General features: G+C 43.5%; 1 protein-coding gene and 1 pseudogene across 2 annotated transcripts in view; one reads left to right on the top strand and one right to left on the bottom strand.

The window, feature by feature from the left end:
- Nucleotides 1-1,724: 1,724 nt before the first annotated feature.
- KIF3B (kinesin family member 3B) overlaps nucleotides 1,725-21,986 on the bottom strand; it is a 52,671-nt gene continuing 32,409 nt past the window's right edge. For both annotated transcript variants that reach the window (XM_012455207.2, XM_064382312.1), the window contains 7 exons: nucleotides 20,064-20,165; nucleotides 19,733-19,855; nucleotides 19,504-19,622; nucleotides 7,493-7,606; nucleotides 6,730-6,835; nucleotides 4,142-4,320; nucleotides 1,725-2,625 (listed from right to left, as the gene is read on the bottom strand). In XM_012455207.2, coding sequence (XP_012310630.1) covers nucleotides 2,529-2,625; nucleotides 4,142-4,320; nucleotides 6,730-6,835; nucleotides 7,493-7,606; nucleotides 19,504-19,622; nucleotides 19,733-19,855; nucleotides 20,064-20,165 — 840 coding nt within the window. In that variant the 3' untranslated portion in view covers nucleotides 1,725-2,528. The remainder of the gene's footprint in view (nucleotides 2,626-4,141; nucleotides 4,321-6,729; nucleotides 6,836-7,492; nucleotides 7,607-19,503; nucleotides 19,623-19,732; nucleotides 19,856-20,063; nucleotides 20,166-21,986) is intronic.
- Nucleotides 16,908-17,404, top strand: LOC105719246 (probable ribosome biogenesis protein RLP24; annotated as a pseudogene).

Genomic DNA, 21,986 nt, shown 5'->3' with positions numbered 1-21,986 from the left:
CGGATCCATTTTGAGAGAAGAAAAGCACCAGAGACTGCTTGGAAAGGGACGGCTTCGTTTCCAAATGAGTCTTCTTTTGCCTTCTTAGAAAAGTTCTATGTGTCACTTAACCACCCTTGGTCAGAAGAGTCACCTCGGGATACCAGTATTAAGGTATAGGGTTATCTGCAGTTTTCTTTTCTTTTTTTTTTTTTCCTTTTTTTGAGGTGGAGTCTTACCCTGTCACCAGGCTGGAGTGCAGTGGTATGATCTTGACTCACTGCAACCTCTACCTCCCAGGTTCAAGCAATTCTTGTGCCTCAGCCTCCCAAATACTAGTACTACAGGTGTGCACCACCACACCTAGCAAATTTTTGTATTTTTAATAGAGATGGGGTTTCACCATGTTGGCCAGGCTGGTCTCGAACTCCTGACCTCAGGTGATGCACCCACCTCGGCCTCCCAAAGTGCTAGGATTACAGGCATGAGCCACTATACCCAGCCAGTTATCTGCAGTTTTCAATTCTCAGATTTGCTACACAAATATTTTTAGCCTACAGAATTCAGATTAGCTTTGAGAATATGTGGTGTGAGAGACACGTGTAACTAGCAAACAACCAGCTTAGGGTATCCACCTTAGTGTTTTGCTCTTATTCAAACAGGCACATTCTTAGTAAATAAGAAGCAAGGTTTGATGTCAAGAAAAGAGGAGGGAAGGCTCTATTATGCTGAAAAGGGCCCTGGGTTCAAAAAGAAGGGTTACTAAAAAGGAGATAAGCCGCTGGACAGCAGATCTCCATTCTGCAGAATGCTAAGACATTGCACTTAGTACCTCCTATTTCCCGTGGGTTCTGATCCAGAAATGTGCCCTGGGAACCGAGCAGCTGAGTTAAAGTATAACTCAAGGCCCACCTTAGTCGCCACTTTCCTGAGGCACCGTGCCAGCAAGGTGCACCAGTGTGGCCGACCTGGAGATTCACACTGTCCCCTCAGGCTTGGCTCATGGACTCAGACACCCACATGGGAGTGCTTCCAGCCTGGATTAGTCATTCAATGGGCCTTTAATAAAGATAAAAGGCAACAACTGCGCATTAGTGTATTTCTAATATTGGGCAAGTTCTTGGTCTCTCTCTTACAGACACACATGGACACATTCACAAAACAGGCACCATCGTGTTCTCACACCCACACACACTCATGAGCTTCTCTTGGGGGAAAATGAGTAATATTCACCTAATGACCAACATAAAATGAAGCTCTGAATCTCAACAATACAAGGAACTAAAACTTACAAACCAAACTAGTATATGTAAACAGGAATTCTGAACTCTCCTCTGAGCCTATTCAATCACGCAGCCACTCTTGCCAGCATCTTAGGTCTGTGCCTGGAGGGAGCCACAGTTCTAGGATTTGGTGAGTTCTGTCTCTGCTGAAGGCAGGCAGGATTCCTTTGCTTCCATTTGTTATGCCTTCCCTACCCACTGCACTGAGTCTCATGTCTCCATCTCTGCATCTGCCTAGCTACTCTTCTGCTCTCTATACCAATATGGAACAAAACAGGGAATTCAAAAGTGCCACTATATGTCCCCTTCCCTCAACTCTAGCCCCTTAAGAGAAGGCAGAACCAGCCTCCTTTCTCCCACAAAACAGGCCCACTGCAGAGCATGCTCTGGAGGCAGAGGATGGGCCCACACAAGGATGCTCAGAGTACGCGTGCATGGGAAAAGATGGTGACAAATGAAGAGTCAAGTGACATGGTGTATGGACATGGCACCAGCTTACAGGCTTACAGACTTAGGTCTTTGACAGGATGGTCACGGTTTTGAGGTTTTAAAGAAGTTGTTTCCCTAAACATTCCGAGGAGGCAAAGGGAATGTTATTTCTATTGCTCCCAACATTGAGTCCTTCAGAAGCAGAAACTGGAAGAGATTTCCTCACTGAGCAGCTCTCAAGGGCAGATCCGCTTCTTAACTGAGGTGCATGGAAGCAGGACTGCTGATGGTGCCCACCTGGGGCCTGGATCCAAATGTGATTTCTCATTTCTCCAACAAGAACAGGTACCTATTCAAGTTCTAGGGCTTTCACTTTTCAACCTCACTGTCATTTTATCCTGAGGCTCTAAAGATATGGTCCTGCTAAGGTGACTCCTGATTCTGCCCTATTGTTCAACAAGAAGGGAGCCCTATGTAAAGAATAGGCTAGAAAAGGAGAGGGGAGAGAAAGGGAGAGCAGCAGGGGAAGAGGGAGAAGAAGGCGAGGGGGAAGGAAGCAAGGTCACTGGTCATTCTCTTGCTTTCCACTTGGACTATCGCACTGTACCTTACCCATGCATTTCTGAGATGCTAATTAAAAGATGTTTCCCAGAGGAGCTGAGTGCCAGATGAGGACCAGCACATTCGACCAGATTAAGTTGGTTGATCTGCAAAGAGGCCATCACTTCTCCTCAGGGGAACAGTTCTGAGTTTGGGCTGAGTCCTCTCTGTAGCTTTTTGCTAGTCTTCTCTCAGAAGGCAAATGCTGTGTCCACCCTGGGAGAAGAGGAGCTGGCTTTACTTTGGAACCAGCCCCCGAGACTGTGGATAAAGCTGAGATGCAGGGGTTCCTGAGGAAGAGGAGGAGGATCCCGACTTCCTTCCACTTTTAGGCCTGCAAAAATCAAATACATGTTTACATTACATGTCCCTATCTCTGTCCCTGACACATCAGATGTTGTTAACATTTCAAGGTGGCCTTTCTCCAATGGCCTTAAAATGATGATACGTTCAACTGTAAAACCACTAGACTAGCACAGCCTGAATCTTTGGCCATGACCAAAATGGCCTCAGAATAGAGGTGTAGAACCTGAGAGAAGAGACTCTGATGCTTAGCAATTGTTCTTCCTTTAAAACCAAAGCTTGACTGTCCTTTCCAGATTGATAAAGAAAACATTAAGTTTGTAGGTAGAATTTCTTCCATTTTGGTTTTCCACCCAATTATTTTCCTAAAGCTTCTAATCTAGAATGTAATAAGACAGATTTCTAGGCTGGGCACGGTGGCTCACGCCTATAATCCCAGCACTTTGGGAGGCCAAGGTGGGTGGATCACGAGGTCAAGAGATCGAGACCATCCTGGTCAACATGGTGAAACCCAGTCTCTACTAAAAATGCAAAAATTAGCTGGGCATGGTGGCGCGTGCCTGTAATCCCAGCTACTCGGGAGGCTGAGGCAGAATTGCTTGAACCCAGGAGGCGGAGGTTGCGGTGAGCCAAGATAGCGCCATTGCACTCCAGCCTGGGTAACAAGAGCAAAACTTCATCTCAAAAAAAAAAAAAAAAAAAATACAGATTTCTACTTTTGCACCAAATAGGTGAGGTAAACTTAGCATGGAGACCCAGAGCCTGGGTTGTGGATATGGGTTGACCCATTTCTGAATTCTTGCTTTGGCCCTTACTTGCTGGGTTTCCTTGGAGATGGCTACTTTCTCAAATTCTCTAAGTTTTGGTTTTCTTGTCTGTAAAATGGGACCGATTATAATATTTACCTTATACATTTTTTTTTTTGAGACGGAGTTTCACTCCTGTTGCCCAGGCTGGAGTGCAATGGTGCGATCTTGGCTCCCTGCAACCTCCACCTCCTGGGTTCAAGCGTTATCCTGCCTCAGCCTTCTGAGTAGCTGGGATTACAGGCATGCGCCACCATGCCCGGCTAATATTTTTGTATTTTTAGTAGAGATGGGGTTTCTCCATGTTGGTCAGGCTGGTCATCAACTCTTGACCTCAGGTGATCTGCCCACCTTGGCCTCCCAAAGTGCTGGGATTACAGGCATGAGCCACTGCACCCGGCCTACCTTATAACGTTTTGCAGAAAATCATTAAGAGAATGTTTGTAAAGCACTTAGAACTACCGAACACCTTGTGAGAACTGAAGAACTGACTGCTACTTCACCAGAACACATTCACCTTACAGTACGGGCCTGGGGACATTCGGTATTCTGCCTTTCAGTATACCTGGTATAGTGTCTCAACCATAAATATTTGTAGAATAAATAAGTAAACACAGGAGTAATATGGCAACATTTTCCAGTGTGTTCTGCAAAGCATTCCATGATAAACAAGCATTCTTGCTTTGGTTTGTCCTTGTTCAAACATGTTCTGTTTAAACACACCTCATCAAAGCCACTCACCTGGCCTTGGATTTCTTATTTGCAGTGCTTTCAAAGGATGATGCATCCACCTGTATCTCATCTTCATCTTGCAGGGCTGCATCCAATGCAGCCTGGACCTTGGGGGCAATGGCTGGGCCCTCATAGTCTCTGGTTGTCCGGCTGGGCATGTCCAGCTCTAACAGCACAATGTTTTCTGCCTGCAGAAGCAAGCCATCAGCAGCTAGATTAGCCTCCAACTGGACACAGACAGTACAGGCAATCGAGGCCCCCTCCAAGAACTGAAGTGCAAATTGCTTCTTATTCAGGGCCTACCAAGAAAGAGCCTGCCTAAAAGAAGTGATGCAGTTTTACAACACTAAACCCCACCTCATTTTTTGCTTTTGCTTTCTTTCTTTTAAATAACTCAAAGCCGGGAGGAATGGCACCCAAGGAGCTAACTCATCTTAATCCTCTGTTTGGCTCTGGCTGCCGAGAGAGACTCAGAAACATTTTAAAGATTATTTTAAAGTGAAAATATTTCACTATAAAAATAATACAAGTTCCTTATTGATACTTATAAAATACAGATGAGCAAAAAGAAAAAAAATAAATTGAGTGTACTTCCACCAATCAGAGAAAAACAGTTTACATTTTGATATATTTGGTACCACATTTTTTATTCATATGTATACTTCTGGTACAAATTACTCTATAACTTAATACATTGTGTATCCTAGTTCAGCCACTTGCCACACTACCTGACCTTCAAGGAACAGGACTGACTGCATAGAGGAGAAGGGGAAGCTTAATTAGAGAAAGCAGTCAAGTGCTGGGTACAGTGCCCAGCACATGGCAAATGTTTATAAACAGAAGCTCTCAGCTGGGCGTGGTCATCCCAGTGCTTTGGGAGGCCATGGCAGGAGGATCACTTGAGCCTAGGAGTTTGAGGATACGGTGAGCTATGATTGTGCTACAGCACTCCAGTTTGGGTGTCACAGTGAGATCCTGCCTATTAAAAAAAAAAAAAGGCCGGTGCAGTGGCTCATGCCTGTAATCCCAGCACCTGAGGTCAGGAGTTCAAAAGCAGCCTAGCCAACATGGTGAAACTCCATCTCTACCAAAAATACAAAAATTAGCTGGGTGTCGTGGCATGTGCCTGTAGTCCCAGCTACTAGGGAGGCTGAATCACCAGAATGGCTTGAACCCAGGAGAAGGGGGTTGCAGTGAGCAGAGACTGCGCCACTGCACTCCAGCCTGGGTGACGGAGCAAAACAAGAAAAACAGAGCTTCTATTTTTCTATTTTGGGGTCATTAAATAGTCCTCAGTGATGTCCCTTTAAATGTCTACATGACTGACACACATTTTCTGAGATGAAAGTATCTGAAGCTTTTCTGACAGGTCCATCTCCTGTGACTACACATCTGTGTTCTCACCAGTCTTCCCACAGAGCCATTTTGAAGCTCTTGTTAATACTGATTGGCCATGATGGATAGGAGGTTTGTATTCTTCTCCTTCTCTAGTACTGACTCTCTTTTTTTTTTTTTCAGATGGAGTCTTGCTCTGTCACCCAGGCTGGAGTACAGTGGCACAATCTTGGCTCACTGCAACCTCTGCCTCCAGGGTTCAAGCGATTTTCTTTCCTCAGCCTCCCAAGTAGCTGGGACTACAGGTGTGTGCCACCACGCCTGGCTAATTTTTGTATTTTTAGTAGAGATGGGGTTTCATCATGTTAGCCAGGCTGGTCTCAAACTCCTGACCTCATGTGATCTGCCCACCTCAGCATCCCAAAGTGCTGGGGTTACAGATGTGAGCCACCGTGCCTGGCATCTATTACTAACTTTCTAAACTTCATTCATCTTTTTATTTATTACCATTAGTTATTATTATTATTATTTTGAGACGGAGTTTCGCTTTTGTCACCCAGGCTGGAGTGCAATGGCATGATCTCGGCTCACTGCAACCTCCACCTCCTGGGTTTAAACGATTCTCCTGCCTCAGCCTCCCAAGTAGCTGGGATTACAGGCACCTGCTATGATGCCCGGCTAATTTTTATATTTTTAGTAGAGACGGGGTTTCACCACATTGGCCAGGTGAACTCCTGACCTCAGGTGATCTGCCCACCTCGGCCTCCCAAAGGGCTGAGATTATAAGCATGAGCCACTGCGCCTGGCCTATTAGTTATTATTTTTATTATATTTCCTTATTTTTTGAGACAAGGTCTCTGTCACCCAGGCCAGAGAGCAGTGGCACAATCTTGGCTCAATGCAATCTCTGCCTCCCAGGCTCAGGTAATCCTCCCACCTCAGCCTCCCAGGTAGCTGGGACTACAGGCACACACCACTACATCTAGCTAATTTTTGTATTTTTAGTAGAGTTAGGGTTTCGCCACATTGCCCAGGCTGGTCTCAGACTCCTGGGCTCAAGCAATCTGCCCACCTTGGCCTTCCAAACTGCTGGGATTACAGGTGTGAGCCACTGTGCTCAGCTTATTAATTGTTATAATTGTTATTGTTTTCAAGTACCTCTGGAAAGAGGGTATAAAATCCGAGTGGAATAGTATTTAAAGGTTTACACAAATCTAAACTCCAAAAGAGACAAGAGAAAAGCCCAAGAAGGATCTTCTTACCCTGTATCGGGGCTCTGGACGAATCATCATGGACATTCTTGCGTGCTGGCTCAGTGGTCTCTTATATCCCACGGCTGAGACTGGCCGCTTCATCATCTGCTGATTCCTGAAAATGAACTGCAGTGTTAAAGCCCTGACTGGAGGCCTGTGGAACCAGCACTGGGAAGACTCTGATGGAACCTGAAGCAAGTAACTCCCTGGACTGAGGGCTGACATAAGTGGGACAGGAGCTGATTCTGTTTTCTGCTTGAGTTGCTTTCTGATTCACTTCATCATGCATCTTTTAAGCCAGAAGGAACTATCATCGCCCAGTTCATGGACGGCATTCACAAAGCATAGTTGTCAACACTCCCCACCTCTGCACCCCTGCCAGGTGTCTTCCATCTTTCCAGCAGGACCCGGACTTAGAGTGAGAATCCTTCTCAACACTGTGGGTCAGAATGACACACAAACAGCTCTGAATTGCCCCTCATGTGGCCTGGCATACTTCACTTCACAGATGGGGAAACAGAAATGCAGGAACTTTGGAAAGGTCACTTGCTCACTAGTGACAAAGTCTCCCAATTCCTAAAACCACTCTCATCATCAAACTTTCACCTGGTGGATCTTGGCACCTACAAAATCAGAAATGCAACGGGTTTTGAGTTTCAATGAGCCAAAATGTGTTCTTACCATACCCCTTTGTTGACTGAAGGTGTCTTGTTATCAACATTCTTTTCCTCCCCCATACTTGAAAATATACATAAAGTTAATAGTGACTTACTCCAGTCTGGTTATAGGATGTAGTTTCCAATGATCTTCCTCTTCATCAAAGAAAGCTCTATTCATAATTTTACTTTTTTCTTCCAGAGGGATAAAGTTTTCTATAATAAGATGCCTGTAAGAGCACACATAACATAGGTGAAAACAGATACAGAATACACATGGAGTGACGGCTATCTGGTCTCACGCATGGTGAGTAATTAGGTAAGAGTCAAGGCACACAGCAAACATTTACTCAGCAGGTACTATGGGCCTAACAGCATACAAACAGCTGAGATACAGACACAAACGACATCTGGTTCCTGCCTGCAATGAAAAGTAATGGTGCAGCCCTGTTAGGTATAACAGGCACTGAGTGGTCTGTCTAAGAAATATGGAGAGGTCACTTCTGCCTGGGAAGGGGCAGGATGTGAATGGGCTGAAGAGCGAGGTGATGCCTGGGCTATACTGGAGTGAACATTTGCTACCTGAAGTATCTTTGAGAGGGCCACAGGTGCTGCTAACCAAGGTTATTAACTTCCAAAATGCCAAAAACAGAATAAATTAAACTGCCTTACTCCAATCCCATGGCTTGTTATTCAAGCTGGAAATTTTCCCTTTCTTATTGATCAGGATAAAAAGCAGGACTGAATGGATTTCAGTCCCTCAGAGCACTGAGAATGAAGACCATTCCTATGTATAGTCTCTGCCTGATAAGTGCCCAGGAAACACATCAAACAAGGAAACTGGAACTCACTGGTTGTGTCTCTCTGTGGTGATGACTGTCTCCTGTTACATCTCTGCCTTTACTCTTCTAAAGCCTCAAGACAAAACAATGCTAAGAGGAAATAATGTGGAAGGGACACAGAGCAAACAGAACAGACATATAGGGTACTGTGAGAAACAGGCTGACTCACTGTTTACTCAAAAGATATAAAAAGAGATACAGGCTGGGCATGGTGGCTCATGCCTGTAATCCTAGCACTTCAGGAGGCCGAGGCGGGTGGATCACCTGAAGTCAGGAGTTCGAGACCAGCCTGGCCAACATGGTGAAACCCCGTTTCTACTAAAAATAAAAAAATTAGCCAGGTGTGGTGATGGGCACCTATAATCCTAGCTACTCGGGAGGCTGAGGCAGAAGAATTGCTTGAACCTAGAGGGCGAAGTTTGCAGTGGGCCATTGCATTCCAGCCTAGGCTAAAACTCCGTCCAAAAATAAAAATAAAAAGAGATATAATAATGAAAATAGACTCCTTAGAAAAAAAATATTTTGGCGGATCCCCTGAGGTCAGGAGTTCGAGACCAGACTGATCAACATGGCAAAACCCTGTCTCTACGAAAAATATAAAAATTAGCCATGTGTGGTTGACCTGTAATCCCAGCTACTTTGGAGGCTGAAGCATGAGATTCACTTGAACCTGGGAGGCAGAGGTTGCAATGAGCCAAGATTGCGCCACTGCACTCCAACCTGGGCGACAGAGAAATAATCTGTCTCAAAAAAAAAAAAGAAGAAGAAAATGTTAAAAACATAATTACTCACAATTTCACTATCCCGAGATAAATATGATTAATATTTTGGTACATTTTGTCCTGATTGTTTTTCTACATGTACACACCTACAAAGAGGACTGACTGACACATACATTTAATTAATTTTTTTGGAGACAGTCTCGCTCTGTCACCCAGGATGGAGTAAAGTGGTGTAATCTCAGCATACTGCAACCTTCATCTCTCAGGTTCAAGTGATTCTCGTGCCTCAGACCCTGGAGTAACTGAAATTACAGGCAGACGCCACCACACCTGGCGAATTTTTTTTTGTATTTTTAGTAGAGATGGGGTTTCACCATGTTACCCAGGCTGGTCTTGAACTCCTGAACTCAGGCAATTCACCCACCTCAGCCTCCCAAAGTGCTGGGATTATAGGCATGAGCCACCACATCTGCCCACATTTAATTTTAAGGGCTCTTTTCCAAATTTAAAATTTGGTCATTAAAAGAATCCCTTTGAAAAGTTCTTCTGCCGGGCGCAGTGGCTCACGCCTGTAATCCCAGCACTTTGGGAGGCCAAGGCGGGTGGATCATGAGGTCAGGAGTTCAAGACCAGCCTGACCAACATGGTGAAACCTGGTCTCTACTAAAAATACAAAAATTAGCTAGGCGTGGTGGCACACACCTGTAATCCCAGCTACTCAGGAGACTGAGGCAGGAGAACTGCCTGAACCTGGGAGGCGGATGTTGCAGTGCACCAAGATTGTGCCACTGCACTCCAGCCTGGGCGACAGAGTGAAACCTTGTCTCAAAAAAAAAAAAAAAAAAAAAAAAAGAAGAAAAGTTCTTCTTTGGCCAGGCATGGTCATTTGTAACTCCACTAATGAAATCATGGATCCAGACAAAGATCACCTGTTGGCTGAAACTATTAGCTCCGCATTTCTCAAGCCAGGCTGCACTCATATTACCTACAGAGTTTCAAAAAATATCTTGCCCAGACCTCATGAGAGATCAAGAGTTCTCAAAATACATTCACCAAACCAGCAGAAGCAATACCTGGAACCTATTAGAAATGAAAATTCTCAGGCCCTGCCCCAGCCTTTCTGAATCAGACTCTGGGTGTGATACCCAGCAATCTGTGTAACAATCCCTTCAGGTAATTCTGATGCCTGCTCAAGTTTAAGGACTACTACCCTAGACCAATTAAATTAGAATCTCTGAGGTGGGGCCTAGACATCACTAATGTTTAAAACTTCTCAGTTTGTAGCCAAGGTTGGGAACCAGTGCTTTAGAGATAGCTTTCAGTTAAAACTAATAAAGGGGATAGAGATACAAGTTAATTCACACCATGAGGAAAGAGACCAACAAATGCAGAATGCAGTATATTTCTTTTTTTTTTTTTTTGAGTTGGTGTCTCCCTCAGTCGACCGGGGTGCAGTAGCATAATCTTGGTTCACTGAAGCCTTGAACTACTGGGCTCAAGCAATCCTCCTGCCTCAACTTCCCAAGTAGCTGGAAGTATAGGCACATGCCACCACTCCCACCTGCAATGTGGGCTATTTCTACAGGCTATCTGACTCAGTCTTTTCAACAAGTCAACTGTGAAAGAAAAAATATATATAAACATGTATTTTTGAGATGGAGTTTTGCTCTTGTTGCCCCGGCAGGAGTGCAGTGGCACAATCTTGGCTCACTGCAATCTCTGCCATCTAGATTTAAGCAATTCTCCTGCCTCAGCCTCCCAAGTAGCTGAGATTACAGGTGCATGCCACCACACTCAGTTAATTTTTGTATTTTTAGTAGACACAGGGTTTCACCATGTTGGCCAGGCTGCTCTTGAACTCCTGACCTCATGATCCACCTGCCTTGGCCTCCCACAGTGCTGGGATTACAGGCGTGAGCCACCACACCTTGCTGAAAAATATTTTTTAAAATAAAAAGAATTTCCTCAGATTAAAATAAGTCTAAGAGACTTAATAACCAAATGTAATATGTAGTCCTAATATGTAGATCCTAATATGAACAAACCAAGAAAATCTGAATGTGGATTGGGTACTAGAAAATACTAAGAAACTTAATTTTTTTAGGTGTAAAATATCATCATGTAGACAAAAACCAAATATATATATATATATATATATATAATTTTTTTTTGAGATGGAGTCTCACTCTGTTGCCTAGGCTATAGTGCAATGGCACAATCTCAGCTCACTGCAACCTCTGCCTTCAGGGTTCAAGCGATTCTTCTGCCACAGCACTCCCAGTAGCTGGGATTACAGGCACCCACCATCACGCCCAACTAATTTTTATATTTTTATAGAGACAGGGTTTCACCATATTGGCCAGGGTGGTCTTGAACTCCTGACTTCAGGTGATCCATCCACCTTGGCCTCCTAAAGTGCTGGGATTACAGGTGTGAGCCACTGTGCCCAGCTGATATTTTTATATACTAGTAATTAATATTCCAAAAATAAAATTAAGAAAACAATGTCATATACAAAGCACCCAAAAAACCCTTAGGTATAAATTTAACGAAAGAAGTACAAGCCTTGTACACTGAAAACTCAAAACATTCTTGAGAAAAATTAAAGAAATAATAAATAAATGGAAAGACATCTCATGTTCATGGATCTGAATACTTGATAGTTAAGATGACAATATTGCCAAAATTGATCTACAGATTCAACACGATCAATATCAAAATCCCAGCTGGCTTTGTTTGCAGAAATTGATGAGCTAGTTTTAAAATGTAGAGGCATACCTCAGAGATACTGGGGGTTTGGTTTCAGACCACTGCAATAAAATAAATATCACAATAAAGCACATAACACAATTTTTCCCAGTGCATATAAAAGTTATGTTTAAACTATACTGTAGTCTATTAAATGTATAATACTATTTTGTCTAAAAAAAGTACAGACTGTAAAAATACTTTACATTGCTATGTATTTAGCAATGTAAAATTACTTTACATTGCTAAGAAATGCTTACACACAGACATGAAGTGAGCATATGCTGTTGAAAAAATGGTGCCAACAGCCAGGCGTGGTGGCCCACACCTGCAATCCCAGAACTTTGGGAGGCCAAGGCGGGCAGATCACAAGGTCTGGAGATTGAGACCATCCTGGCCAACATGGTGAAACTGTTTGTACTAAAAATACAAAAATTAGCTGGGTGTGGTGATGCATGTCTGTAGTTCCAGCTGCTTGAGAGGCTAAGGGAGGAGAATCACTTGAACCTAGAAGGTGAAGGTTGCAATGAGCCGAGATCATGCCACTGCACTCCAGCCTGGTGACAGAGCGAGGCTCCATCTAAAAAAAAAAAAAAAAAATGGTTCCAACAGACTTGCTCTTTGCAGGGTTTCCACAAACCTTTAATTTGTAGAAAATGTAGTATCTGTGACATACAATAAAGCAGAGTGCAATAAAACAAGGTATGCTTGAATATGGAAATGCAAGGGACCCTGAACAGCTTAAAACACTCTTGAAAAAGAACAAGAAGCTTGGAGGACTCACATTTCCTGATTTCAAAACTTATTACAAGGCTTCAGTAATTAACAGTATTAAAAGAAATAAATGCTTACATTTATGGTCAACTGCCTTTTTTCTTTTGAGACAGAGTCTTGCTCTGTTGCCCAGGCTGGAGTACAGTGGCACAATCTCAGCTCACTGCAACCTCTACCTCCCAGGTTCAAGCTATTCTTCTTCCTCAGCCTCCCAAGTAGCTGGGACTACAGGTGTGCACCACCACATCCAGCTTATTTTGTATTTCTAGTAGAGACGGGTTTCACCATATTGGCCAGGCTGGTCTTGAACTCCTGATCTCATGATCCGCCCCACTCCTTGGCCTCCCAAACTGCTGAGATTAACAGGTGAGAGCCACCACGCCTGGCCCCAACTTTCAATAAGTATACCAAGACAATGAAATGGGGAGTGAAGAGCTCTTTCAACAAACGGTGCTGGGACAACTAGATATCTGCATCCAAAACACTGCACTTGAAACCCTACCTCACACCATACATGGAAATTAACTCAAATGGGTCATAGACCTAAATGTAAGACCTAAAACTATAAGCCTCTTAGAAGATCTAAGACGATGAAACATAAGTCCACAAAAAAACTTGGACATGAATGTTCACAGCAGCATTACTCATAACACCCAAAAGTAGAAATAACCCAAATTTCTATCAAATAATGAATGGATAAATAAAATGTGGTATATTTATACAATAGAATATTATTTGGCCATAAAAAATGAATAAAGTATTGATACATGCCACAACATGGAAGACTGTTGAAAACCTCATACTAGCCTTGGCAACACAGCAAGACCCACTCTTACAAAAATAATTTTAGAAACTAGCCAGTGTGCTAGCATGCATCTTAAGTCCCAGCTACTCAGGAGGCTCAAGCAGGAAAATCACTTGAACTCAGCAGGTCATGGCTGCAGTGAGCTATGATGGCGCCACTGCACTCCAGTCTGTTTCACAGAAGAAGGCTTTATCTCTAAAAAAAAAAACACCCGAGAAAACACACACACACACACACACGCGCACACACACACACACACACAGTGGAAGAAAGCAGTAACAAAAGGCTGCATTACTCCAATATTATTCCATTTATAAATTTATATGAAAGGTCCAGAAAAGGCAAATCTAGATACAATAACAAAAGCACAATAAACAAAAGAAAATAGAATTAAATTGGGCTACATCACAACGGAAATCTTTTGTGCTATAAGTAATACCATCAAGAAAGTTTAAAAACAACTCACAGAGGCTGGGCGTGGTGGCTCACACCTGTAATCCTAGCACTTTGGGACGCCGAGGTGGGTGGATCACCTGAGGTCAGGAGTTCAAAACCAGCCTGGTCATCATGGTGAAACCCCATCTTAAAAAAAGCAAAAAAACAACTCACAGAACAACAGAAAGTATCTTCAAATCGTGAATCTTGCAAGGGAGTGGTATCCATAATATATTAATATAAAGAGCTCTTAAAACTTGGCTAGGTATGGTGGCTTATGCCTGTAATCCCAACACTTTGGGAGGCCAAGGCAGGTGGATCACCTGAGGTCAGGAGTTCAAGACCAGCCTGGCCAACATGGTGAAACCCTGTCTCTACTAAAAATACAAAAATTAGCTGGTCATGGTGGCACATGCCTGTAGTCCCTGATACTTGGGAGGCTGAGGCAGGAGAATCACTTGAATCCCGGAGGTGGAGGCTGCAGTGAGTTGAGTTTGCACCACTGCACTCCAGCCTGGGTGACAGAGCCAGACTCTGTCTCAAAAAAAAAAAAAAAAAAAAGAACTCTTAAAACTTAATTATTGGCTAGGTGTGGTGGCTCACTCCTATAATCCCAGCACTTTGGGAGGCCAAGGCGGGTGGATCATCTAAAGTCAGGAGTTCAAGTTCAAGATCAGCCTGGGCAATATGGTGAAACACCATCTCAACTAAAAATACAAATATCAGCCGGGCATGGTGGCGGGCACCTGTATACCAGCTATTCGAGAGGCTGAGGCATGAGAATCACTTGAAACCCGCAGGTAGAGGTTGCAATGAGTCAAGATCGCACCACTAGACTCCAGCCTGGATGACAGAGCAAGACTCTGTCTCAAAACACACACAGACACAAACAAACAAATAAAAAACTTAATTAATAAAAATCAACCCCATTTAAAAAATGGGCAGAGGATTTGAATAGATATTTCTCCAAAGACACACAAATGGCCAATAAGCACATGAAAGGATGCTCAACATCATTAGTCATCAGGGAAATGCAAATCAAAACCATAATGAAGTACCACTTCACATCCATTAGGATGTGTATAACAAACGAGACAGGCTATAACAAGTACTGACAAGGATGTGGAGAGGCTGGCACGGTGGCTCATGCCTGTAATCCCAGCATTTTGGGAGGCTGAGTCAGGCAGGTCCCTTGAGCCCAGGAATTTGAGACCAGCCTGGACAATATGGTAAAATCTCATTTCTAAAAAAAATACAAAAATTAGCCAAGTAGGGTGGCATGCCCCTGTAGTCCCAGCTATTCCAGAGGCTGATGTGGGAGGATCGCTTGAACCCAGGAGGTGGAGGTTGCAGTGTGCTGAGGTTGCGCCACTGCATCTCAGCCTGGGTGACAGAACGAGACTGTCTCAAAGAAAAAAAAAGGATGTAGAGAACTTGGTGGTAGAAATGTAAATAGTGCAGCCACTGTGGAAAACAGTTTGGCGTTTTCTCAAAAAGCTAAACACTGAGCTACCATATGACCCAGCAATTCCACTCTGATGAATATATCCCAGAGAAATGAAAACACACATCCATATAAAAACTTACACATGAATGCTTATAGAAGTATTATCCATAGGCCGAGCACGGTGGCTCACATCTGTAATCCCAGCACTTTGGGAGGCCGAGGCAGGTGGATCACAAGGTCAAGAGAATGAGACCATCCTGGCCAAGATGGTGAAACCTTGTCTCTACTAAAAACACAAAAATTAGCTGGGCGTGGTGGTGCACGCCTGTAGTCTCAGCTACTTGGGAGGCTGAGGCAGAAGAATCACTTGAACCCGGGAGGTGGAAGTTACAGTGAGCAGAGATTGCACCATGGCACTCCAGCCTGGCGACACAGAGAGACTTCATCTCAAAAAAAAAAGAAAAAAAAAAAGGGCCGGGTGTGCAGGTGCGGTCGCTAATGCCTGTAATCCCAGCACTTTGGGAGGCCAAACGGGCAGACCACAAGGTTAGGAGTTCGAGACCAGCCTGGCCAACATGGTGAAACCCCATCTCTACTAAAAATAGAAAAAAATTAGCTGGGTGTGGTGGTGGGCACCTGTAATCTCAACTACTTGGGAGGCTGAGGCAGGAGAATCGCTTGAAACTGGAAGGCAGAGGTTGCAGTGAGCCGAGATCGCACCACTGCACCCCAGCTTGGGCAAAAAACTCCATCTCAAAAAAAACAAAAAACAAACAAAAAAAGAAGTATAGAAATAATCTGAATGTGTATAAACTGAAAAATAAATAAATATGTGGCCTATTCATACAGTGGAATATTATTCAGTCATAATAAAGAACAAGTGATGTTGGGACTACCAGATATCTGCTGCATGATCCATGAATGCATCATGCTAAGCAAAAGATGCCAGGCACAAAAGGCCACATAGTGTATGATTCCATTTATATGAGATGGCCAGAATAGGCAAATCCATAGAGACAGGAAGCAGATAAGTGATTACTTCGGGCTGGGAAAGGGGGTAATGAAGAGTGACTGTTAGTTAACTGGTAGAGTTTCTTTTGGAGGAGGGTGATAAAAATGTTCTAAAATTAGATTGTAGTGGTGGTTTCGCAGTCCCATGCATGCATGTATATATATATACACTGATTGTGTACTTTATCATTTTTAAATCTTTAAATTTTTATTTTTGAGACAAGAATCTCGCTCTGTCACCCAGATGGAGCAAAGCAGTGTGATCTCAGCTCACTGCAACCTCCGCTTCCCAGGTTCAAGTGATTCTACTGCCTCAGCCTCCAGAGTAGCTGGGATTACAGGTGGGCACCACCATACCCAGCTAATTTTCGGATTTTTAGTAGAGACAGGATTTTACCATGTTAGCCAGGCTGGTCATGAACTCCTGGTCTCAGGTGATCCACTCACCTAGGCCTCCCAAAGTGCTAGGATTACAGGTGTGAGCCACTATGCCTGGCCTGATTTGTACACTTTAAATATGTGAAATGGATGGTATGTGAAGTATGTCTCAACTAAGCTGTTTTAAAAACAGCATTGTGGGCTGGGTGTGGGGACTCAAATTTATAATCCCAGCACTTTGGGAGGGAACCGGAGGATCACTTGAGCTCAGGAGTTTGAGATCAGCTTAGGCAACAGAGAAAGACCCTATGTCTATAAATTTTTTTTTTTAATTAGCTGGGCATGAGTGGGGACCCATGCGGGTTCAATATGCATATCAAGAAGTATTATTTCTGTTCTGGGCCAATCTACCCTGGCCACGGGATGATGTTCGTACACAACAATTGCAAGGTGTTCAGATTTTGTAAATCTAAATGTCATAAAAACTTTAAAAAGAAGCGCAATCCTCGCAGTTAGGTGGACCAACCACCAAAGCATTCCAGAAAGCAGCTGGTAAAGAGCTTACTGTGGATAATTCATTTGAATTTGAAAAGCGTAGAAATGAACCTATCAAATACCAGTGAGAGCTATGGAATAAAACTATTGATGCAATGAAGAGAGTTGAAGAGATCAAACAGAAACGCCAAGCTAAATTTATAATGAACAGACTGAAGAAAAATAAAGAGCTACAGAAAGTTCAGGATATCAAAGAAGTCAAACAAAACATCCATCTTATCCGAGCCCCTCTTGCAGGCAAAGGGAAGCATTTGGAAGAGAAAATGGTCCAGCAGTTGCAAGAGGATGTGGATATGGAAGACGCTTCTTAAAAATATCTGTAACCATTTCTTTTATGTGCATTTTTTTTTTTTTTTGGAGACGGAGTTTTGCTCTTGTTACCCAGGCTGGAGTGCAATGGCGCGATCTCGGCTCACCGCAACCTCCGCCTCCTGGGTTCAGGCAATTCTCCTGCCTCAGCCTCCTGAGTAGCTGAGATTACAGGCACGCGCCACCGTGCCCAGCTAATTTTTTTGTATTTTTAGTAGAGACGGGGTTTCACCATGTTGACCAGGATAGTCTCGATCTCTTGACCTCGTGATCCACCCGCCTTGGCCTCCCAAAGTGCTGGGATTACAGGCGTGAGCCACCGCGCCTGGCCTTTATGTGCATTTGAAAATGCCCTTTGGACACTTGGAACTGCTAAATTATTAGTTTATTTTTACATAAGGTCACTTAAATGAAAAGTGATTAAAATATATCTTTTCTACATTGCCATCTATAAAACATCAGATATTACTGATGTTACATTGCATCTCAGTGTTAAATCTTCACTGACAGATGTACTTATGTAAATCATGAAAATTCTGCTTATAACTATAGAAGTGAATTGTGGATGTAAAATGCTTATTCCATTTGGATAATGGCACAGGGCAGCCTTTGTATAATAAGTAATGGCAAAAATTCATGGTTAGTGATGTATAAAATAAAATATTCTTTGCAGTAAAATATTCCCTTTATTAATGTTATAGAAGGGGGGATACGACAAGGAAATAACAATTTGTATGACAGTGTCAAATACTATTTTGATTTTAGTATTTCCTGTTTTGGTTTATTTGCATCTCAGAGGAGCATAATGATACTGTTTGATGAAGCCTAATTGTGCTGGACTGTTTTGACCTGGTTTAACTGTTCTGATAGGTAACTGTGGATGTTGGGGATGAGGACTGAATAATCTTTTCCTGGAGTGACACTACACTCTAGAATTTTAACTTTGGAGAATACTCAGTTCCAACTTGTGATTCCTGGTAGAACAAACTTTATTTTTCTAGCCTACCAATGATCTAGAAGCAGAGGAATCCCAATGCCTTTTAAAAGTTACATGGTTTTCTTTTAAAAAGCTCCTGTTTTTGGAAAGTAGAATTTATGGGTACAACATCTGTTCATTATTTGCACATAAAATGAAACCATTCAAAAAGTAAAAAAAAAAAAAAAAAAAAAATAGCTGGGCATAGTGGCACACACCTGTAGTCCCAGCGACCTGGGAGGCTGAGGTGGGAGGATTGTTTGAGCCCACGAGTTAGAGGCTGCAGTGAACTGTGATTGTGTCACTGTACTCCAGCCTGGGTGACAAAGCGAGATTCTGTCTCAAAAAAAACCCACTGTGATCATATATGTAAGTATGTAGGAGTGAGATAACATGAGGTAAGATTTGCTTTAAAATATTTTTATGAAAGATAGATGGCAAAAGTTGTTAATCCTTGAATCTGGGTGATGGGTACTTGGGTATTCATTACACCATTCAGAAAACTGTCATAATAAAAAGTCAAGTTAATGAAAGATTCCCTCTTATCATCAGACAAATGTAAGACGAGAATCTTTAAAAGCTTTGAGAAGGCAGGGTTGGAGGGGAACTTGGAAATCACCTGTGAAGTCATTTGGTTAACAGATGGGATCCAGAGATGGAAAGTGACTTTCTCAGGAATGAACACAAGATGAGGTGGCAGGAGATGAGTTGGAGAAGGTCCCTGTCCTCAGGGCTGTTTCTATTATTTTTCTTTTTTTTTTTGGAGATGAGATGTAAGTCTCGCTCTGTTGCCCAGGCTGGAGTGCAGTGGCATGGTATCAGTTCACTGCAATCTCTGCCTCCCGGGTTCAAGTGATTCTCCTATCTCAGCTTCCCAAAGGACTACAAGCATTCGCCACCACATCTAGCTAATTTTTGTATTTCTTAGTAGAGATGGGGTTTCACCATGTTGGCCAGGCTGGTCTTGAACTCCTGACCTCAGGTGATCTTCCTGCCTGGGCTTCCCAAAGTGCTGGGATTACAGGTGTGAGCCATCACACCCAGCCAGGGCTGCTTCTAACTAAACAAACAAGTCCAATGACTCAGCTAGTGGCTTGGGGGCACCATGGAAGGTCTGGCACTTACTTGAGCTTCAGCTCCCTGGTGAGCTCATTCTGAGTCTGCTCTAGCTCTTGGCGCTCCTTGATGTGTTCTTCTTGGAGGTCGTGGATCTCAGCCTTCACTGCCTGAAGCTTGGAGAAGAGCTGGAACGAGGGGAGAGGCAGGTGAGGAGGGTGTCCATGAGGAGGGAGCATAGAGTTCTCCCTTTCCCTAAATCTCAAGGCACCTCCATCTGGCCTCATTCCTTTCATACCTTTTTGAGTTTTTTGGTCTTGATGTCCACCTCTTGCTGCAATGAGCTGTATGTCTCTTTAAGTTCCAAGGTCTCCTCATCTCGACTTTCCATCTGTTGCTGGATTTCTCTTTCTCGACGTTTCTGAGCAACATGACAAAATTCATCAGCTTGCTCTAGAGACTGTGTCTATGCTGGGTTCCCCAAGCTAGGATCAGAGTCTCCAGCTAGGATGAGGCATATACACCTTGCTCACTCTCTTCGAAGAGAGTCTAATATGAGAAAAGTTTGCTCTACAGCATAAATACACCTTACCCCATCCCATTCTCCCCGAAAAAGAATGAAAAGTTACCTGCTCTGCAATTTCCTGTCGTTTCTGCTCCAGGATTTTCTGCTGCTCATTCGTATGATCTACTATATTTTTTCCTCCAACAAGCAACTTACTCTCCATGGCCTGAGTGAGAAACAAAGTAGAATCCATCTCGTGAATGGTTTCCCTCAGAACATAACTCCTCACAGGGGAGCCTGTGAAAGATAAAGAGCTTGGGACTGAGCCAAAAGGGACAAACTCTGGGAAAAAATACACTATGCTCAGCTGTACCCATCCATCGCTGGTGAGGGACTGTGGCAGCTTCACTAGAGGCTTCTTGGTAACATTGAAAATACAGTTTCTCCAGACACATGAATTTCAGCTTTAACAAAAAAATCTTTTGCTCGTTTCTACAAAGTATTAACCCCACTTAGAACATATTAAGCAGCTCCTTTATGTTATGTTCTAGAGATGCAATGTGAATGTGAATCATAAAGCTCACAATCCACTGAGGAACAGACAAGCAAGCAGGCTTTAACCATATGGCCCCAGATGCCATCATGAGGAAAAGACAGTCATTAATGGGAGAGGCACACTGGCAGGACAGAATTCAGACTTTGTGGGACTTTTAAAAATTTTTTAAAGACAGGGTCTAGTACTGTGTTGCCATATGAGTTAGAGGCTCACACCTGTAATCTTGGCACTTTGGGAGACTTAGGTGGGAGGACTGCTTGAGTCCAGAAGTTCAAGACCAGCCTGGGCAACACAGTGAGACTTTGTCTCTACAAAAAAACAAAATTAGCTGGACATGGTGGTGTGGGTCTATAGTCCTAGATACTCAGAGACTGAGGTGGAAAGATTGCTTGAGCCTGGGAGGTTAAGGCTGCAGTGAGCCAAGATTGCACCACTGCACTCCAATCTGGGTGACAGTGAGACCCTATCTCAAAACAAAACAAAACAGAACAAAATATGGGCACAGCCAGTCACACAGTGCAAGTGCAGCAGTGAGGAGGCTTTGACATAATGGCGTCTCAGAGCCCCTCCCTGGAACAAAGTTATCTCCTAATTGTGTTGTATATGACTGCATTTCACATTAGGTCTTAAAAGTCCTGGAAGGGACTTTCAAGGTTTTAAGAACCCTGCCTCTAAAGTAAAATAGCACCCAGCTCCGTGAAAGGGCTACTAATGAAGCCACTGATTATAGAAAACACTACAGCTTCATATAGTGGGGTAGCAGGGAGGCAAAGAGAACTTATAATTTTAAAATCTGTAAACACGGAGACATTTTAGGATAGAAATCAAAGTTTACATGAATTCAATAAAACAGAACTCAATACTTTCAAGGAATTCTGGCTTGCAGTTGGCCAGTGGCCATCCTCAGACCTCCAAGTCTACCTTTGCACTCTCCTCTGCCGTTAAAGCGCAGTGGAGCCCAGAGTCCAGGCACCTGCAGGCACAGTGCATTGCCACCAGAAAGAAGACTCAAAACAATGGTAGCCTGCACACTCACGAATGCTAATAGCCATTGGGTGGAAAATGGAGTCGACGTAAGGAAATACATTAGCACCCAGGGGTTGGGAGAGGAGGCTGACGATAAGAAAGTAGCATGAGGACATTTTTGGGGGGATGGAAGTGTTCTGTATCTTGTGTGATCAGGGTACTGCATACTGAAACTGCACTGAGAGGCTATTCTACATGCAAACATTAGTCTGATCATCACAAGTGCTGGGAAGGATGAGGGGCAGCCAGAACTCATACCCTGCTGGTAGATGCTTCAATCCGCACAACCACTTGAGAAAACAACTTGTCCTTGTCTAGAAGAAGTTGAAGCTGCAAATACCCTAAGACCTAACAGTGCCAGACAAGACAATCATGCACGTCCGTGTCTCCTGAAGCCAAGCACAAGAGCATTCACAGCAGAAACTGGAAACCCGTATATCAGGAGGATGGAATACCATGGAACCC

Source organism: Aotus nancymaae, unplaced genomic scaffold (genome assembly GCF_030222135.1).
Source record: "Aotus nancymaae isolate 86718 unplaced genomic scaffold, 86718_ANA_hifiasm-v0.15.2.pri h1tg000029l, whole genome shotgun sequence".
Lineage (NCBI taxonomy): Eukaryota > Metazoa > Chordata > Mammalia > Primates > Aotidae > Aotus > Aotus nancymaae.
This window is presented reverse-complemented; position numbering and strand designations above follow the sequence as displayed.